The 17,500-nt window shown below is 46.7% G+C and overlaps 2 protein-coding genes across 2 annotated transcripts in view; both read left to right on the top strand.

The window, feature by feature from the left end:
- The window catches only part of LOC307245027 (coagulation factor XIII A chain-like), a gene marked incomplete at both ends in the record, with an annotated part of 16,784 nt that extends 14,113 nt beyond the window's left edge, over nt 1-2,671 (top strand). The window contains one exon of the mRNA XM_080020437.1: nt 2,452-2,671. Within this exon, the coding sequence (XP_079876563.1) occupies nt 2,452-2,671 (220 nt within the window). The remainder of the gene's footprint in view (nt 1-2,451) is intronic.
- A 4,450-nt stretch (nt 2,672-7,121) lies between these two features.
- rreb1a (ras responsive element binding protein 1a) overlaps nt 7,122-17,500 on the top strand; it is a gene marked incomplete at both ends in the record, with an annotated part of 56,432 nt that continues 46,053 nt past the window's right edge. Inside the window, one exon of the mRNA XM_080020438.1 lies at nt 7,122-7,161. Coding sequence (XP_079876564.1) covers nt 7,122-7,161 — 40 coding nt within the window. The remainder of the gene's footprint in view (nt 7,162-17,500) is intronic.

Below are 17,500 nucleotides of genomic sequence, written 5' to 3' on the forward strand. Positions count from 1 at the left end.
ATTTCTTTCTCCGTCTCTCCCCATCGCTCTCTGTTTCCGATTATATTCCTGCAGTCAGGATGATAGATCAAAGTGCACGTCTTTCATACCTCGGCAGCCGTCCCTCCTGTCCCGTCTACATCTCCTCTCCTTAAACTCTATCTCTGTATCTCTGTTTTTGTGTGTCTCTTTGTTTACCTGTTTCTCTCCCATTCTGTCTCTCTCTCTCTCTCGCTCTCTCTCTCTCTCTCTCTCTCACGCACACACGCATGCACACACACACACGCACATGCACACCCGCGCACGCACACACACACACACACACACACACACACACACACACACACACACACACACACAGCATCCTCCTAAAATGGCCCAGTTCCTCCCCCCTAGCCTCTGATTGGTTCAAAGGTGGCGTGTCATCCTCCAGGTAGGGTGGTATTGGACGGGGTGTTGTGGCTGCGATGGCCCCCAGGGGTCAGAGTTCAGGGTAGGGCTGTTAAACCTGCTGATGCGTTGGAGTTTTAACTGTTTGTGGTGCAGCGTGGAGCCTGAAACAGGAGAAAATGTTTACAGTGACTCTTAAAGCAAAACTAAAACTTTTTTTTTTTTTTACCTTAAAATAACGGCTTTTAAATGATTTTTATGGTACACTCAATTGTAAGAATGGAGAACGGCACCTATTTCATATGCAAATGGTGCACAAAGGCAATGTTGTGACAGGCAGACAGGTAGTGTAGCTGAAAATCAAGTTCATAACAGTATTGGAGCCCGGCCCAAACAACTGTAAAGCTTGGAATGGACATTCCAGTACATATGACTAAGCCATAGTGGGCTATTGTACCTCCCTCTCTATCTCTCCCGTTCTCTCCTCTGTTCTCAACACCTCAGCTCTTGTGTACTGGTACTGCAAAGTTACTTCACACAAGCACCAGAGGACAAACACGCCGCTTCCTCAACTTTACGCTGGGTGAATGTACAATGAAATTACAGTGTACTGGGGTGCAAGTGTTCACTTTGAGCTCCCTTTCTATTCTTTATATTTCAGCTGCATGCTTTAAGAATGTTATATGCATGTGTATGTCTGCATTGCAGGTATTGTATTTCATTTTAGTTGACAATTGTCTTACAAATCAAATTATTGTCAAATAATTACTACTATCATAATATTAACTTATATAAATATAATGTAAAAATGTGGGTAGCCAGTTCCATCCCAACTGGTGGAAACGCACAAAATTTCCTTGAAATTCAGCTATAAACATGAATATAGAAACTAACGACTTTACCAAACCATCGCGATTAGTTGAAGTAATTGCGATTATCAGGGCGATTATGTAACAACAATCGGAGCCGCTCGAGTCGTCCGCTCTCACGGTAAAAACCGTATTTTCTGACTTTTCCCCCGCAACTTCCCGGCGCACACTGGGGCGGACGGGACAGGCTGCGAGGCAAAACAACTGTTCGCGGCTACAAATCATCCGTCACCATTAGAAACCGGTTTTCAGCCCCTCTCGCCCCCCCCCCTCCTCTCTCCTCCTCCTCCTCCTCCCCCTCCCCCCTCCCTTCCATCCATCCACCCCATCCCCCCATCACCCCAAACCCCATCTCCTCAACACGTGTCGGAGCGTCGACTTAAGCCACATCTGCTCCCCAAGCAGCGCCAACCATATTATGACCCATAGAAATGATTTATTATCAGGATCGTTGTTTTGATTACTATTATCGTTATGATTATGATGATTATTATTAACAATAAAAAAAATAAAATAATGATAGTCACAATAATAATAATACTAATACTAATAATAATGATAATAATAATTATTATTAGTAGTATTATTATTATTTTTATTATTATATCAACGTTTGTGTGACGTGGGAAGCTCTTTCCTCCGGTTGGGAATTAAAGACCGGGCACCATGTGCTTGTCATCCCCCACACCGCCGACAGGTGTGGGCTTCATGTGACTCCACCGCCCGGACAACTCTCTCCAATGGTGGAGGATAGTCAGGGAAGGTTCGGCTCCGGTTTGGAGATTCGCTCCCCGACGAGTCCCCCGGTGAAGGCGCACGCAAACAGCTTCGCGCGATTCCCCCCGACGAATATTTCGTGTGATTCGGTTGCTTTAACGCACGGGGGGAGGCGGGTAACAAGTTATCCAACCCCGTTTCTCTCGAAGATCGCTTATTTGGGCAGAGAAATGCAAAGGGTGGATCACAAAAATAAGTGCTTCCGTCAGAGTGAGTTCTTTCGGTGGAATTTGAAAGTGTAAATCCGTCGCATTCGACGTGGATTAAGCCAAATTCCTCGGTCGTCGTTGGCCTCGGAATTTGATTTAGTCCACGGGGATTATTTTCCGTCCGTGAGGCGGAGATGAACTATTTCGGTGGAGCGACTCGATCCGGCCGAGTCATTTGAAATAATCGTTCGCCGCGAACCAATCGCTCACGAGTCTTGCACCACTAGTGGGAAGCGGAGGAGGAGGAGGATGAGGAGGAAGAGGAAGAGTCCCTTAAATGGTTCATCCAACAACGGCGACGACGACGACGACAACGACAACAACAACCGCGTCAACTTTCTGGAGTCGACGGGACGACGGGCCCGGCGGACGGCCCTTGCCGACCCGTGTCCGGCTCCTCGCCTCGGTCCCGCTTCGCACCGGCGGCCGAGCTCCATCTTGGTCTGAGGGATGCCTCTCTCCTTCCTCTTCTCTAATGGATGAATCCGCCCTTTTGTTGCCGTCGGAGCGGCGACAGTTTGCTGCCCGGCAACGGTTGGTGGCCATGGTTACAGTCTAATAAATAACATCACACACTCCCCAACTTTCCTCCCTTTTCAAGGGCATCAGTTGAGAGGCCAGGCAACTTTTTTTCTTTTGAATGGGAACGCGTCCGTGTTTGCATCCTTGTATCCATGTGTTTATTGAGGTTTGGTTGTGTTTCTGTTTACTATTACATCATTAGAACAATAAAAAAAAATACATACCAAATGTATTTATTTTTAAATAGTAGTCATTAGCTTTTTTTTCATGCATTAAGATAAAACATATATAAATATAAAATATGAAATATATAGTCATGTGTTTTAAAATACACAACAAGTTCTCCAATATATTTGAATCTATTTTTATTTATAAACAAACAAACATATTTGTCAACATAGGCTTGTTCTGTCAGGGAGGTGAAGCAAGTTGGAGGTGAGATGTCCCGTTGGTTTTAATGTTGGATTTTAACAGAATTAATGCAAAATGAACGGGTAATCAAATTCGGTAGGCGTGGGCCCCGATCAGTTTTCATTGCAGCAGCCCGGTGGTTCTGAAGTCCTGTAGAACACGCTCAAATCACTCGCATCCATCCTGTCAAAGGCTCCCAGTGGGAGGTCATTATGCTGAAATAGTTTAATTTGAATTTACAAGCAGCATGTCGAGGTGAAAGAGCTGATAGGATTAGTAATGTTGGTATAATGTCATTACATTTAGCCCTCTTTGCCTCAGTGTGTGTGTGTGTGTGTGTGTGTGTGTGTTTACAAATCATGTCTATATGCTTGTTCAACTACAGAAAAGTGATGCATGGCCAATGCATTAAATTGGAGGTTGCAGCCTTGCAGCATTGTGATGTTGTATATCTATAGGCTAGATGTTTTGGGATTGGTCGCTGTCTCCCATGGTAACACCCCACCCCACCTCCCCTTTCCTACCCCACCCGACACATATACACACACATTCTCCGCCTTTATATAATTTGTCGACAATGTGTTTTCCTACAGGGTCTTCATCGGATTACCAACATCAAATCTTTGGATTTAGGAAACCACAATCACCAAAAGTAACTTTTACCTTGATGAGGTTTGTTGGTCATTACTTATCATGTTAGAATATAAATAATTCTAAGTGACAATAAGAGTTGAGATGCCATGCAGTCCCCACTTCCATAATCGTCTTTAAATCTTTGTCGGGGCTGCTGTAACCGTGGCTTCTTATCAGCACAATTGGGCCCAATCTCTGAACTTTTTTCTTCCTTACTTTCCACATGTTGGGTATTAAGCAGACATTTCTACCTTGAACTAATTACAATGTAGACGCCTGTGCGATAAGATTAAGTTCCTTAATCATCACCATCAGGAACTAAACGGTCCCCCACAGTGCCTTCTGGTTGTGCGATCTTTGTGACCTCAGAATGTCCACATAAAGAAAAACAATGCACGTCATATTTCAGCCTTTGTATTATGTTAATGTTACCAATGTTAACTAACAATGTTAACTATGGCCAGTTTGAACAGCCTCTTGAGTAGAGCTTGAGTAGGCTATTGACATGGCCAAGAGCCGATAGTAAACAGCAGTTCCTTATAGAGTTATGTAAACTTGTTTAAGTGCCCCACAAATAATAGGGCATTTAAACTTAAAAAAGTAATCTTTATGCCTCGAAATTTGCACGTTTCCAAACTTACAATATCACATTTGTAGTAGATTAGCTAAAATTAGTATGTAGTATGAATTAAGCATATTATTTAAACATATTAACTTCAAATTAACTTAACTTATTATCATACATATTAAACTTAGACAATAATCATTTTTTTGCAGCGTAGAGCCAAAGTGAAGGCAACAAACGTACAAACACAAAGCTAAGTTTAAGGGAAATAGCCGAAGGAGTCAATGCATAACAATTCAATAATTGTAAGAGTTGTAATGCATTATCATTATCATTATAAAATCTGTAGCTTTGTCAGAGTAGCCGTCAACAACCCTAAGCCTGTGACACGGCTCTCCCACTACATTCTGTTGGGGCCCACATTTTCGACTTGTCATGAATTCAGGGTTTGGTTGTTTAAACGGTGTGGCCACACGTGTGAAATAACTTAAAATTGGGAAATGGCACAAACAATAAAAGTTTTGATCACATTCCTACTCTGTTGTGTTGTCTTTATACCGCTGCTGCCTAGCCATTATGTTTGTTACTGTTGTTTTTGAAATGACCTTCAACCAGCAGGTATTTCTCAAATCAATCATGACTGTGAACAAGAAACGTTCCATCACTTTGCCTACTTCTGAGTATATATATGTACTCACCTTTGGTCCACAACACATGCAGAATGTGCCAGCCTGTTAAAAAATGTACAGTGCATCATGTAAGCAAATTGTGATTGGTTGAGAAGGCAATGGGCGGGACAACAAGGAAAAACTGCCTCCTTTTTTTATTGGAGGACATGTAGTCATCTCTGCGGTGTAGTATTTTCGTTTATGGCTGACTTATCTCACTCAAAGGGCCACATTCGAACAGCCAGTCGAGCAGGCCCGGCCTATGGGCTTCTCCAGTGGGAAGTACTTGTTGAGCTGTGCGCCTGCAGCCATCCCACACTCCACCCACCCATCCCTCCTCCTCCTCCTCCTCCTCCGCCTCCTCCTCTCCTGCTCCATCCTGGTAGGCCCGGCAGCAGCCAGAGCCAGCCGGTGAGGGAGCCCTCTTCCCGCGGACTCCCGCTCGGCCGCAGCCCGGCGGGGAGGGGATGGGGATGGGGAGGGGAGCTGCGGGGCCCGCTCCCCTCCGCCAGTGGTTGATGAGAGGAGGCGGGGAGGGGTCTGTATCTCGAGATGAGGGCTCGGAGGAATGCGAGCGAGAATATGCCAGCCCAGCAGAGCGAGCGGACCGCGCACGTCCCGAAACTAAATTTAACAATTGAAACCGGGGTTAAATATAGTTTCGGCGTCGGCTCCGTCGCCGCGTGTAAAATCGGTGTGCGCGCGCGCACCCGTTTCCACCCCAAACTTGCGAGCAACTCCCCTCCACGGGAAGTTATGCGGCCGGTGGAGTTATTTATATCCCGCAACGCACCACGTCCGCCGCCCCCCCCCCCCCCCCGCCCGCCACCATCACTGCTCCCCGGCCGAACGAACGCAGGCCTCGGATCGACCGCGTCCGAGTCGCGGCCGCGTGACGTGGGGGTTTGAGAACCCACGGATAAAAGGTGAAACGCGTGAAAAGGTCGAAAGCATCCCCGAAAAACACGGTGCGGGTAACCCCCGTATCGACTGCACGGTACACCCGGGTGCATCTGTTGCGCATATTGTTGTACACACGTATATATCTACATATTATTATTATTATTTTTAATTATTTATCGTTGTTTTTTTTTTTTTAAATAATTATTGTTTACTTTTTATTAACTCCTGATCCCAGCAAGTGATGGAATTTACCACATTTTTACTTCCCGGTGAAAACTCCCCCCCCCCCTCCCTCCCCTCCAGTATAGATGTAGGGTACCAGCACGCATGTCCATCCTCTCCTCCTCCCCCAAAACTAAGAAGGGAAAAAAAGACACACACACACACACACACCAAAAAAACACGGGGTGGGGTGGGGGGTTGTACGTCCTGCCCCCCACCCCACCCTCCCCTCCCCTCCCCTCCCTCCCACCCACCTCATGCGTGGAGTGGAGACAGAGATGCTGGCGGGCCCGTCCAGCCAGCCCTGCAGCCTCCCACCATCCCCTAGGAGACTGGAGGAACACGTGATGCGCTTTACTTATCAGGTTTAGGGGAGAGAGAGAGAGAGAGAGAGAGAGAGAGAGGGGAGGAGGGAGGGCGAGAGAGGGAGGGAGAGAGAGAGAGAGAGAGAGAGAGAGAGAGAGAGAGGGAGGGTAGCAGCGCGCTGGGAGAGAGTCCGGCGGAGGAAAAAAAAAAAAAAACGAATAAAAATTGATCGAACATCGGGGTTTTTTTTTTTTTTCGGGTTTTTTTTTTTTTGTTTTTTTTTTTTTGGGGGGGGGGGTGGGTGGGGGAGAGGGAGTGGGTTTTGGAGCCCTCTCCCGACTCTACCGGTTTTCTCCGCCCGCCTCGGGGAAGAGGGTTCGAGGGAGAGGAGAGGAGAGACGCCGACAAACTTTGTCGAACTTTGCACATCCTTCCCAACGCCATTTTGATTCCTCTCGCCGGAACAACTTTGCAGCTTCTTTTTTCTTCTTCTTCTTCTTCTTCCTCTTCTCCTTCTTCCCCTTCTTCTTCTTCGTCTTCCTCCAGTCCCTCATCACCAGTCACCTCCTCCTCCTCCTCCGCCGCCGCCACCATCATCATCATCGTCGTCATCACCACCACCACCACCACCACCACCATCATCATCATCATCATCATCATCACGGCGATGTCTCGGCGCAAGCAGCCCAACCCCAACAAAGTCAAACGTAAGTCCACTTTTCGGATTTTTTTTTTTCCCTGTCACTTAAACGCCGCAGGCACTCGGCGTGGGACGTCCACCGGGGGCTCGGAACAAAGTTTTAACCGGAGTTGGGGTGAGGAGAAAAAAAAAAAAAAAAAGTTATCGTGTGGGGATGGTTGGACGGAAGGTTGTTTTTTTTGTTTCCCCCCCCCCCCTCGCCTCTCTCCCGTCTCTCCCCCTCTCTCGCTTCTTCCTACTTTTTTTTTTTTTTTAAAGCTGATGCTCTTCCACGCAGAGTCTCAAGCGGTGGAATTTGACCCGATGTCTCTTCCTCATTCGCGGTACTCGAACGCACCACGACACAGACACACGCTCGTCCGTCGGAGTTTGTGACGACTTAGTCGAATCGCCCCCCTCCACCACCACCACCACCACCACCCAGAACTATTTTAAGTAATATTTTGCTTGGTGTAGACTGTGATGAGGGTGGTAATGGTGGAAGAGAGGGGGATGTGGTGGTGGTGCTGCTGCTGGTGGTGGGGTTCAAAGTCTGTGAGCTGGCAAACTGGAGTCGAGCATCCGTATCTCGGTGCACTTTGACCGGAGCCCTCGCTGCTTCCAGCGGCCATGTGTCGCGACAGCCCCGGTGTCGTGCTAAGCTAGTGTGACCTTGCCGAGCATCCGGGGACTTCTTGGGGGTTGGGGGTGTTGGTGGTGGGGTTTGGAGGTGCTTTACCGATGGACTCTATCGAGTCGATCGAGACTTGTTTTCTTTCCGCGTGTTGCGGGTGACTTTTCGGAGAACCGGGTTGGGGGGGGGGAGTTCTCATCTCGGCCGCTTTCAACGCATCGTCGACGGATAACGCCTGTTGCATCCACCTCCCTCCCTCCTTCCCTCCCCTCCCTTCCACACTCGCTTTCCACATCACCCAAATTTTTTATTTTTTTTGTTTTGTTCAGCGCTTCATATCTGTCATCTGTCACCCATTTCCTCAAGTCAGTGTTTTCCAAACCTTTTTTCTTTTCTGCCACGACACAAAACATTAAATAATCCCACTGCTGTTGACCACCTTAACGTCACACATGTCTTATTGTTATTATAACTATAATTAATATCGTCATGGCCTACTAATAGTTCTCACAGTCAGTGTGAAACTTGTGCTTGTTGCTGGAATCTAGCAACTGATAAGGCCTTGTCATTTTGATCTTGCAACGCAAAAGCGGATTTTCCCCGATTTGGTTGTTTTTGAAGCGAAAAACACTGCCTCAAATCAACCCTTTGTGAACTTTTCACCGCCGGCCTTTTGTGTATCGCCGCCCAGGCCGAGGGGGGGACGCTGTTCGCCGATCGCTTATCCGGGTCAATAATTGATGGGCCGGGTTGTCTTTTTGCACGCCGGCCGACGCCTGAAATAAGTTTTTGAGTCGGAAAGGGAGCGATGGCTGAAGTGTGGATGAATTTCCAGTCTCCAGGGGAACTGCAACGCGGCCCGAGTGGGTTAGATAATGGTTGCTAGGCATTCTCTCTCTCTCTCTCTCTCTCTCTCTCTCTCTCTCTCTCTCTCTGAACTTTTCTAGTTTGGGGATGCTGGGCCTGCAACCTGTTGCTTTTGAAACTCGTATGACATTTTTAAAAGGCAGATGAGCGCTTAACATGTGGGGGTAAAACAACAACTTTGGATGTCCTCGGGTTGTCCGCTTTGTGTGCTCGTTTCCTCCCTCCTCTCCTTTGCCTCCTTGGACCTCTCCCCTCCCTCCCTCCCTCCCTCTCCTCCCTCCTCTCTCCGGAGGAGGCAGGGAGGAGAGATCCGGATGAGCAGTTAGCATTCCATTACGAAATTCTACACTGTGGACTACAGGCCCACGGCGACAGGCACTGCTCTCTCTCTCTCTCTCTCTCTCTCTCTGTCTCTCTGTCTCTCTCTCTTTCTCTCTGTCTCGCTCTCCCTCCCCCTCCCGCCCAACGTGCGCGCACACTTTTTCTGAGGGAAAATGGTACTTGCCCATCAACTTTATAATATATATATATATATATATATATATATATATATATATATATATATATATAAATAAAAAGAGAGCCTTGGTCTTTGCATGTGGAGATCAATCATGCGTGTGTCGAGCTGTCATCCCAGTAGGGATGTGAGTGTTGAGCAAAATTGGGTTCATGAACTGGCATTTTCCATCATGGAAACAGGAGCGAATGATGTCTGTGTGTGCTCAGGTACTGTGTGTGTGTGTGTGTGTGTGTGTGTGTGTGTGTGTGTGTGTGTGTTGGGGGGTGTTACTGCTGTGTGTTTCATTGATGCTGCCTTCCGACTTGCGCAACTTTTTTTGTGGCATATCTTTTGGTAGTCAGCTTGTTATCTGTTTAGTGTGTACAGCCATGCTGTATGATGATAATGATGATAATTCTGATGACTACGGTTGGACACATGCACGTACGCACGCACACACCCACACACACACACACACACACACACACAGATACAGACACAGACACAGACAGCCTGCAGTTATAGTCAAGTAAGGACATGATGCAGAACGAACAGAGTAGAGGGAAACAAACGAAGGATGCTTGTTTCCCAAAGCTTTTTTATTACAGGTGACAAAACTACGAAGAATGAGCCTTGTTTAACTGTTTTTATTTTCCTGACGCATTAACTCGGGAATCCATTTGTTAGGCTGCTCTCAAGTTATTGTGAATAAAATAAACACGATCTAGTGATAAGAATCTGTTTTAATTGTTAAATGTGGTTTTCTTTGTCACCACCGGGCTCTTTCACCATTCTATAGTCGGATAATATTTTCCATCTTCAAATTACACATCAGAGTGGGCCATTTGATTGGTTAGTTTGTTTTAAAACTTGTGGGTGATTTGGGAGTTTTGTGTTTTTGTCCAGTTCGGGATGAGCCTTGTATAAAAAAAGTTTTTTACCAGCTAAGTACAATTAAAAGCAGTGGGACTCAGGATTGCTGTACTAAAGGCTAAGATGCATACCATTCCTTTTTTAATTGACTGTGCTACCTTAATTATGTGTGGTTGTTTTTAATAGGATATAGGAAACGTTGCATGGTGGTTATTTAGGGGCCGAGTCCAAAACGTTATGACACTGTTGTATAGTAACAATGTATTGAACTACCATGTGTGTTGTGAAACTGAGCAATGGGACATGTGTTGTCTACAGGGAGAGCCACGCAGCAGCCTAATTAAAAGCTCTTATCCTCCCTTTGAGACCATTGTGTTCACATTAGCCTCCTCTTTAGCCCCCCTCTCCTCCATTCTACCATTGATTCCCCGGGTTTCACTCACCCGAACACGACGAGCCTTAGTTGTCAAGCAGGTAAGAATACAGATGATCACCTCTCTTTCAGTGGTTTTTCTTACCATTCTGTGTCGGCCTGGCTTCCTAAAAGGCTCAAGTGGTGGCTAATAATCGCAACCCAAAAAAAGAATCCAGTTACGCTTTACAAGAATGAGAAATCATCGGGACTCGTTCACAGCATTTAATTAGCCTTGTTGCCCTTGCCCTATCCCAGCCGTCCTGCGGCGGCCTGCTGTTATCATTTATCGTTCATTTTAACCCAATTTTAACAACAGCGGTAGAATCACCTCACATGTTGGCCTTCCCCATCAGCTAACGGTTGAGTTGGTGACTTCATTTAGTTTGGGGTTAGTTTATCTCAAAGCATTATAGCGGGCTTCATGGAGGCTTGACTGGAAGTGATGCCAAAATGAATTAACCACACTTTAACTTGGCAACGGGAAAATAAAGTCTCGCAGTTAGACTAATCAACCCCCTAAACCTCTCCTAAAATGAAATCCATATTAAAACACTTGCATCCGGGTGCGTCCAGACCTCCTCGAGATAAAGTCGCCGGGATCGCTCCATCTGATCTTGTGCATTTTCTAATTGTCCATTGGGGTTTAGGCAACACCCCCCCCCCCCCCCCCCCCATGGTAACTGATGTGGTAACTGCTCCCCACTCTCTTTTCTCTCTCTGTCCCAGCCTCTGTCACTATATATAGACACGCCTTTTTTAGATAAGATTATGTTCCATCCCCCTACCTCCCCACTTGGAGGAGGGGGGTGGGGTGGAGGAGCAGAAGAGAGGGAGAGCAAGGAGGGGGATTAAAGAAAGAGTTAAGAAAAGGTATAGAGCAAGGGAGGCAGAGGGGAGGGAAAGAGAGATGATATGGGAGAGAGGAGGAGGAGGAGGAGATGAGAGTAGGAGCCCCTCCCCGCCAGGGAGCCGACAGTTAGGGACGACCGAGAAAGAAGAAGGAAGTTAAGGGTGGGTGGGTTGGTGGGGGTGGGTGCAGATGAGTTAACACCCCTGTCCCATCCCACCCAACCCCCACCGATCCAGGTGACCTCAGGAGCTAAACTTTACAGTCCACTGAACGTCTTCCTAGTCCCGCCTGCAAGTTGACGACTGATTTACAGAATCCACAAGTATCTCACTCGGGGTCATTTTAACTTGGTGCCGTCTGAAAAAAACGGACCTTTTCCCCCGGGAGCTTTGGGGGATGTGAGGGGAGGTTGGGGGAACCAAGACGACACCGGCCAAGGTCTTTTCAACAGGCAGGGAGAGCGTAGACGGAAAGGTGTGGAGGACTGCTGTGGTGTTGGGTGTAGCGTCAGCGTTAGGGACAAATGGCTTGTCACCCGCCTCTTGTACAATAGGAGCCGGGACACTTGAGTAGCAGGAACTTCCCTAAATTTGCCGGCTACAGAGGCACCAAAAAAAAAAAAAAAAAAAAAAGGCCACAGCCAGCTAACACCGCAGCTATTAAAAAACAAACAAGACAAGACAAAGAAAATAGCTGACCCAAACTTTACAAGGCAGCGGTAATGAAGTTGGAGTTATCGGGGGGCTGGATGTGATTTCGGGACTTTTAATGCAAATGACATTTTTTACCCGGCAACTGGGTTTTTGAGATGAAGAGAGGAAAGTCGGGGTTTGATGTTAACAGCTTCTTTAACCCCCCCCCCCCCCCAAAAAAAAGGAGAGCGAGAGAGAGAGGGGGACAAAGAGAGCGATCTGTGAGTGTAGTAGGTCATCCAAAAAGCAATCCCAACTGTCCCAACAACCCCTCGGCCTCCATCTTGGCCAGGACAGCTGCTGAGTGTCACCTTCTGTCACAGTTTCACATTCTTCCGTCCCAAAAATGCAATTTAACTATTGAGGGAAGCTCCTGTTCCCTTACAGTTTTTACCTGTAGAAAAGTACGGATGATTTATTGTGATGGAGTGTGTGTGTGTGTGTGTGTGTGTGTGTGTGTGTGTGTGTGTGTGTGTGTGTGTGTGTGTGTGTGTGTGTGTGTGTGTGTGTGTGTGTGTGTGTGTGTGTGTGTGTGATAAATATTTATTTCCTGATTGTGCTGGTTTTAATGCCGTCACCCTGCAGCAGAATCTCCTACTTGGGATCCTCGGAGGATACTGTGAACCTTGACCTTTGTTTGCCGAGCTCTGGTGACAGAGTCAGAGTTAATTTTTCACCTTGAACGTTAATATGGCCGACTGCCGTGCCATTGCCTATGTGCTACGTGCGATGCACTTTGCTGTTAGCTGCATTAGTGGACATCTCTTCAAAGGAACCGTGTTGGTAATTACAAAGACGGTCATTACATTATCACATTACATGGGGGATGTCACGTGATCTGCAATGGCGGCGCGTACAGACGCAGTGGCTCGGCCCTCTCTGTCGTCTTTCTTTTTACACTGGGAGAGACCATGCAACATTTCATTGTACATGAGTGTAATGACAATAAACAGTAGTTCGTTCATTCATTCATTCATGCATGAAACAACGGCAAGTTGAATCTGTCCAGGGGAGGAAGGGAATCGGACGTCACGTTTGTTTCCGATGAAAACTTTGCGAACTTTGTAACATTGATTCTCCTGAGGACTTTCAAAGCTCAGAGGAGGAGGCAGCGAGATGTACCAGGAAGACACAGAGTAGCAGGGATGAGTGAAATTTGAGACAGGCTAAAAGTTGCTAAAGTAGGACACACACACACATACACATATATACACACACACACACACCACAGTGTGTCTTGTTTGATGGACATCCTGCATGTGTTTTTGTGGGACACACGCATACACGATACAAACACACTCTTGCACACAAATACATGCACCAGTAAATATATGAACACAAACCTATGCATACACACAGATTCTCTCTCACACACACACACACACACACATACACACGCAGCCGACCACGGCTGCCCTGTGGTCTCCTGACTGCGTGTTTAATTTTAGGCTTCGTGTGGAGAGACGGCACGTTTATACACATACACACACATGCACGCCCACACATACACACACACACACCATCTGCATTTAGCAGCCAATATGCTTTAAATAACCTGTTGGGGAGAATAAACATTATATTCTAGTGATGTGTGGACTCGCTCAGCATCAGTGAGTTTGTATGAATCCCGGCTGTGAACTCCTTGAGTTTCTCAGCTTTGAAATGTCCTGCATTCAGACTTTATATTCTCCCCTCCTTCGGCCACTGTTCAAACAAGGCCTCTTCAGTTATCTTTGCTCAAAATTATTTGTAACTTTTGGGATGTTTGTCGAGGGTGTTTATCGCGAGCCACTTGCCCCCCTCTCATCCACATAACTAAAAAACAGTCCTTGGATTTTCAAATGAGTTTTCAGTTGTTTTTTTTCTGTGTATTCTTTTTACATCTTCTTGTTTCTATTTATTTTAAACACAGTGCATATCAAGCAGAATGGGATTATTTGAAACCATCACATTTTTCCACGGCGAGCCGGCTTTTGTCCCGGGCAACAAACCAGGAGTTAGTGGAAGATTAAAAAAAAGACATAATATGCAACATTTAGATAATAAAAGTGCTTGCTAACCGTTTTATCTTGCTTGAAAGTACAGCCAGCTTGTTCTAGAGTGTGACGCTTCATATGAAATTTCGATGCAAAATGAATATTAGGAATATAAGGGTTTTGAGACTCTCTTGATGGGTGAATCGAAACTAGAAAATAGTTGGAAATGAGATGAGTAGTCGTTGAAAAATGGATGGAAAGGATCGAGAGGCTGATGCACCGGTAATGGAATGAATGTTGTGCGCCGGGTTGTGCTGTAGGCAGCGAGAAATGCAGACTTCGATCTAGGCCAGACCTGTTGTATGGGATGCCAATTGGTGTGTGTGTGTGTGTGTGTGTGTGTGTGTGTGTGTGTGTGTGTGTGTGTGTGTGGGTGTGGGTGTGTGTGTGTGTCTTTGGGTGGGTGTGGTGAGAGTGTCTTTCTGATAAGCAGCTTGGAACTACTGCTGCTTGGAAGAGTGATGGCTGACAGACAGAGAGAGAGAGAGAGAGAGAGAGAGGCGTACGTGTGTTGATCCCTCTGCTCTTCAAATGATCTCTCTCTCTCTCTCTCTCTCCCCCACCCTCTCTCTCAGCCACCTTCACCCTGTAAGCAGCCTGTAGCAAATAAAGCCGGTATTTACTGTGAGTCCAAAGTCTAACTCTCCTCAGCGAGCTCTACTGTGAAAGAATGCCACAAGCGGGAGGTGTGTCTGCGTGGTGTGGAGGAGCATGACGACTTTCTTTATTTTATTTTATTTTATTTTTTACTCAGTCGCCCTCAAGTTTTTTTGGTTTGAACGGTGCGAGTTTCCCTGAGCCCCTCTCGTGAAAAGCAGGAGGAGGAGAGAGGAGGAAGGGTGGAGGATGGTGGGGGGACGGAGAGGAGGATGGAGGAGGGAGAGTAGGGGAGGGATGCAGGAAGTGATGAGGCCTCCTGTAGGAGAGGAGAGTGAGCTGGAGGAAGTGGAGAAACAATGGTCTCTCTCTCTCTCTCTGTCTCTCTGTCTCTCTCTCCCTCTCTCTCACTCCTGCTGTTCTTTTCTTTTTTTTTTTTTTTTTTTTGTTTTGCTCAGGCACATCTCTTTTTCATTCTACCTGTCCCTTCGACGTCTTTCTTCCCGATCCTTTATTTTCCACCATCCACTCTCTCTCCCTCTTTTCTTTCTCTTGTTCAACACACAGCAGCTCTCTAAGTCTTGGGAAGGTAAAGAAGACAAAGTACGAGTCTTCATGACCAGACGCTGTTAACCATTTTAAAAACTACACTTGGAAAAATGTTTTATCCAGGATTTTAAACGTGACACAAAGCTGACAGTTGTTCAATGTGTTAAAGATATAAGAGAAATATAATAAGTATGTGTAAGAATCACTTTTCCAAGTGGCTGCTGGGGTGTTTCCTTTTCCAGTGTACAAAACCCTTTTGTTGTGTTGTGTGTTCGGCTACACTTAGTGCAACTTTTTCTATTCCAATTTTTAAATAAATCTTGGAAGTATCTATCTAAATACAGGTAGTGTTCCCTTGACAATGGAACGTTCCACCGCCCCACCCTCAACCCCCCTTGTCCGCACAAATTGGGGGGTGATCTCTGACTTAAGCGAATTACAGCTTTATGTGTTTCTCGCTCTTCCATCTCTTCCCAATTCCTGTGCAGGAATTGCCAAAAGGACCTCAGGCTGTATTTGTGTATTTTCTCTTCACGTTCAGCAGACCTTTTTTATCTATTGTTGTAGACTCACGGCGTTCTTTTCTGTAGTAAGGCCTTTCAGATATTTGTAAAATGTAACCCGCACAGATTACCATTTGGCAACATTATGTCCCACGAGTGTACTATCCAGTGTGCCAGTATGCCGAACTATACATATATCTTTTTCCCCTCCATCTTGTCATCTATAAACTGTCATCCACAAATCTCTCCTCCTGGTATTTGCCTGTGCGCTGCCTGAACGCTCGATCTCAGTCCTCAACCAGCCTTCTCCCTCCCTCCTGTGCTGCTTTCCTGCTGACTAAACACTTTTCATCAGCTGGCCGTTGCTCCTTTCGGGTGTGTGTCTGTGTGTCTGTGTGTCTGTGTGTGTGTGTGTGTGTGTGTGTGCGAGTGTGAGATGTTTGGGGTGGTGGTGGGGCACACTCTCAGTACTTGCTTACTGTACTAAGACAGGCAGTGACTGGTTTGGGTGAACAAGTGTTAGATAAAAGGCAGATGTCTCTGTTCTGTGCGGTGGTTAAACCGATGCTGGGACGGGCGTCGCGGTCGCTCCTGTGTCTCTGTGGATAAGGCTTTGCAGTTTAGTCGGCCGTGAGGTATCTGCTGATCCCGAGTAATGGCAGACACAACGTGGAGTCAGGGTGAGCAGTTGCTGTACCTAGTGACCCCAACTTCAGTCACAGTTGGGACCCCGTACCCGACCATCTGACTCCTCCTCTGAGCCCTCTTGTATGCGATGACCGGTCAAGGAACGTGCTGGCCGTGTTGTTTTGGTGCTCGGAAGCCAGATGTTGAGCCATATAGAGATGTAAACCCAAAGCGTGTTTGTTTGGGCTGCTTCCCTTGAAGATATATAGCTCCCACAACCCTCCCAGGGCGGAAACAGGACAAGAATGGTTGGACTCGATGTCTCCTAAATCACCGTGACGCGATTTAGGAGATGCAGCATCCTGACACCAAACAGGAAGAACCTTGACAAAAGACTAATTTTATTCATTAAGCTCTAACTCTATCCCATAGCTACCTGAAATTAGTGCAACAGTTGAGTAAGACTCTGTTGTTCCATAGCAAACATCATAAGAGGCATGGCACCCAGGCAGATAGAGGACCGCCCTTCCAACACCTCAACCAGCGAAAGGAGAGCCGATCACAGGCGCAGGACAAGGAAAACCACCTTGTGAATAATTTGACATTTAATTCAGAGTTGAGACCACTGCCAGCAGCAGCATACAGGCTAATCTGTGTTGACTAACAGCACAGGCAGACAGATTAGAGAGGAAGCCAGCGCTGGCTTCCGACTGGCTGTACTCTTTTTGTTCGGCCTGTGTCTGGTAGCGGCCCGTGGTCATAAACCTCCATCTTGTATCCTGTATCCAATTCTTTATTCGTCTCTTTTTTTCCACGTCTTCCCTTTAAGAAGAGAGGCTAACTTACAGTACTTTTTTGCAGCCACTGGACACGCCTGACTGTAAAGAGACAGACACTATTGCACGTAATGGAGAAAACCTCCTCTAATACCCCGACCACGCTCGCACATAAAGACACCCGCAGCATTATTCCACCTGTGGAGTGCATTCTGGGTAAAGATGCTCTTGCACAGAGGCAGGATGGAGGAGGGGAGGGGAAGTGGCCTGATTGGCTGCTGGTACTAATGCTATTAGCATCCTGGGGGAACGATACTTGGCGACAGACCCGGTGACCCTGTCGCAACCTGTCGGCCATTTTGACCACTCGCAGGAAAACCACAACAGTCCAGGGCTACTGCGACTAGTAACACCTTGACTGGAAGAATTTAGCAACATGACAAACATCC

Source organism: Zeus faber, assembly GCF_960531495.2.
Source record: "Zeus faber genome assembly, chromosome: 19".
Taxonomy (NCBI): Eukaryota; Metazoa; Chordata; class Actinopteri; order Zeiformes; family Zeidae; genus Zeus; species Zeus faber.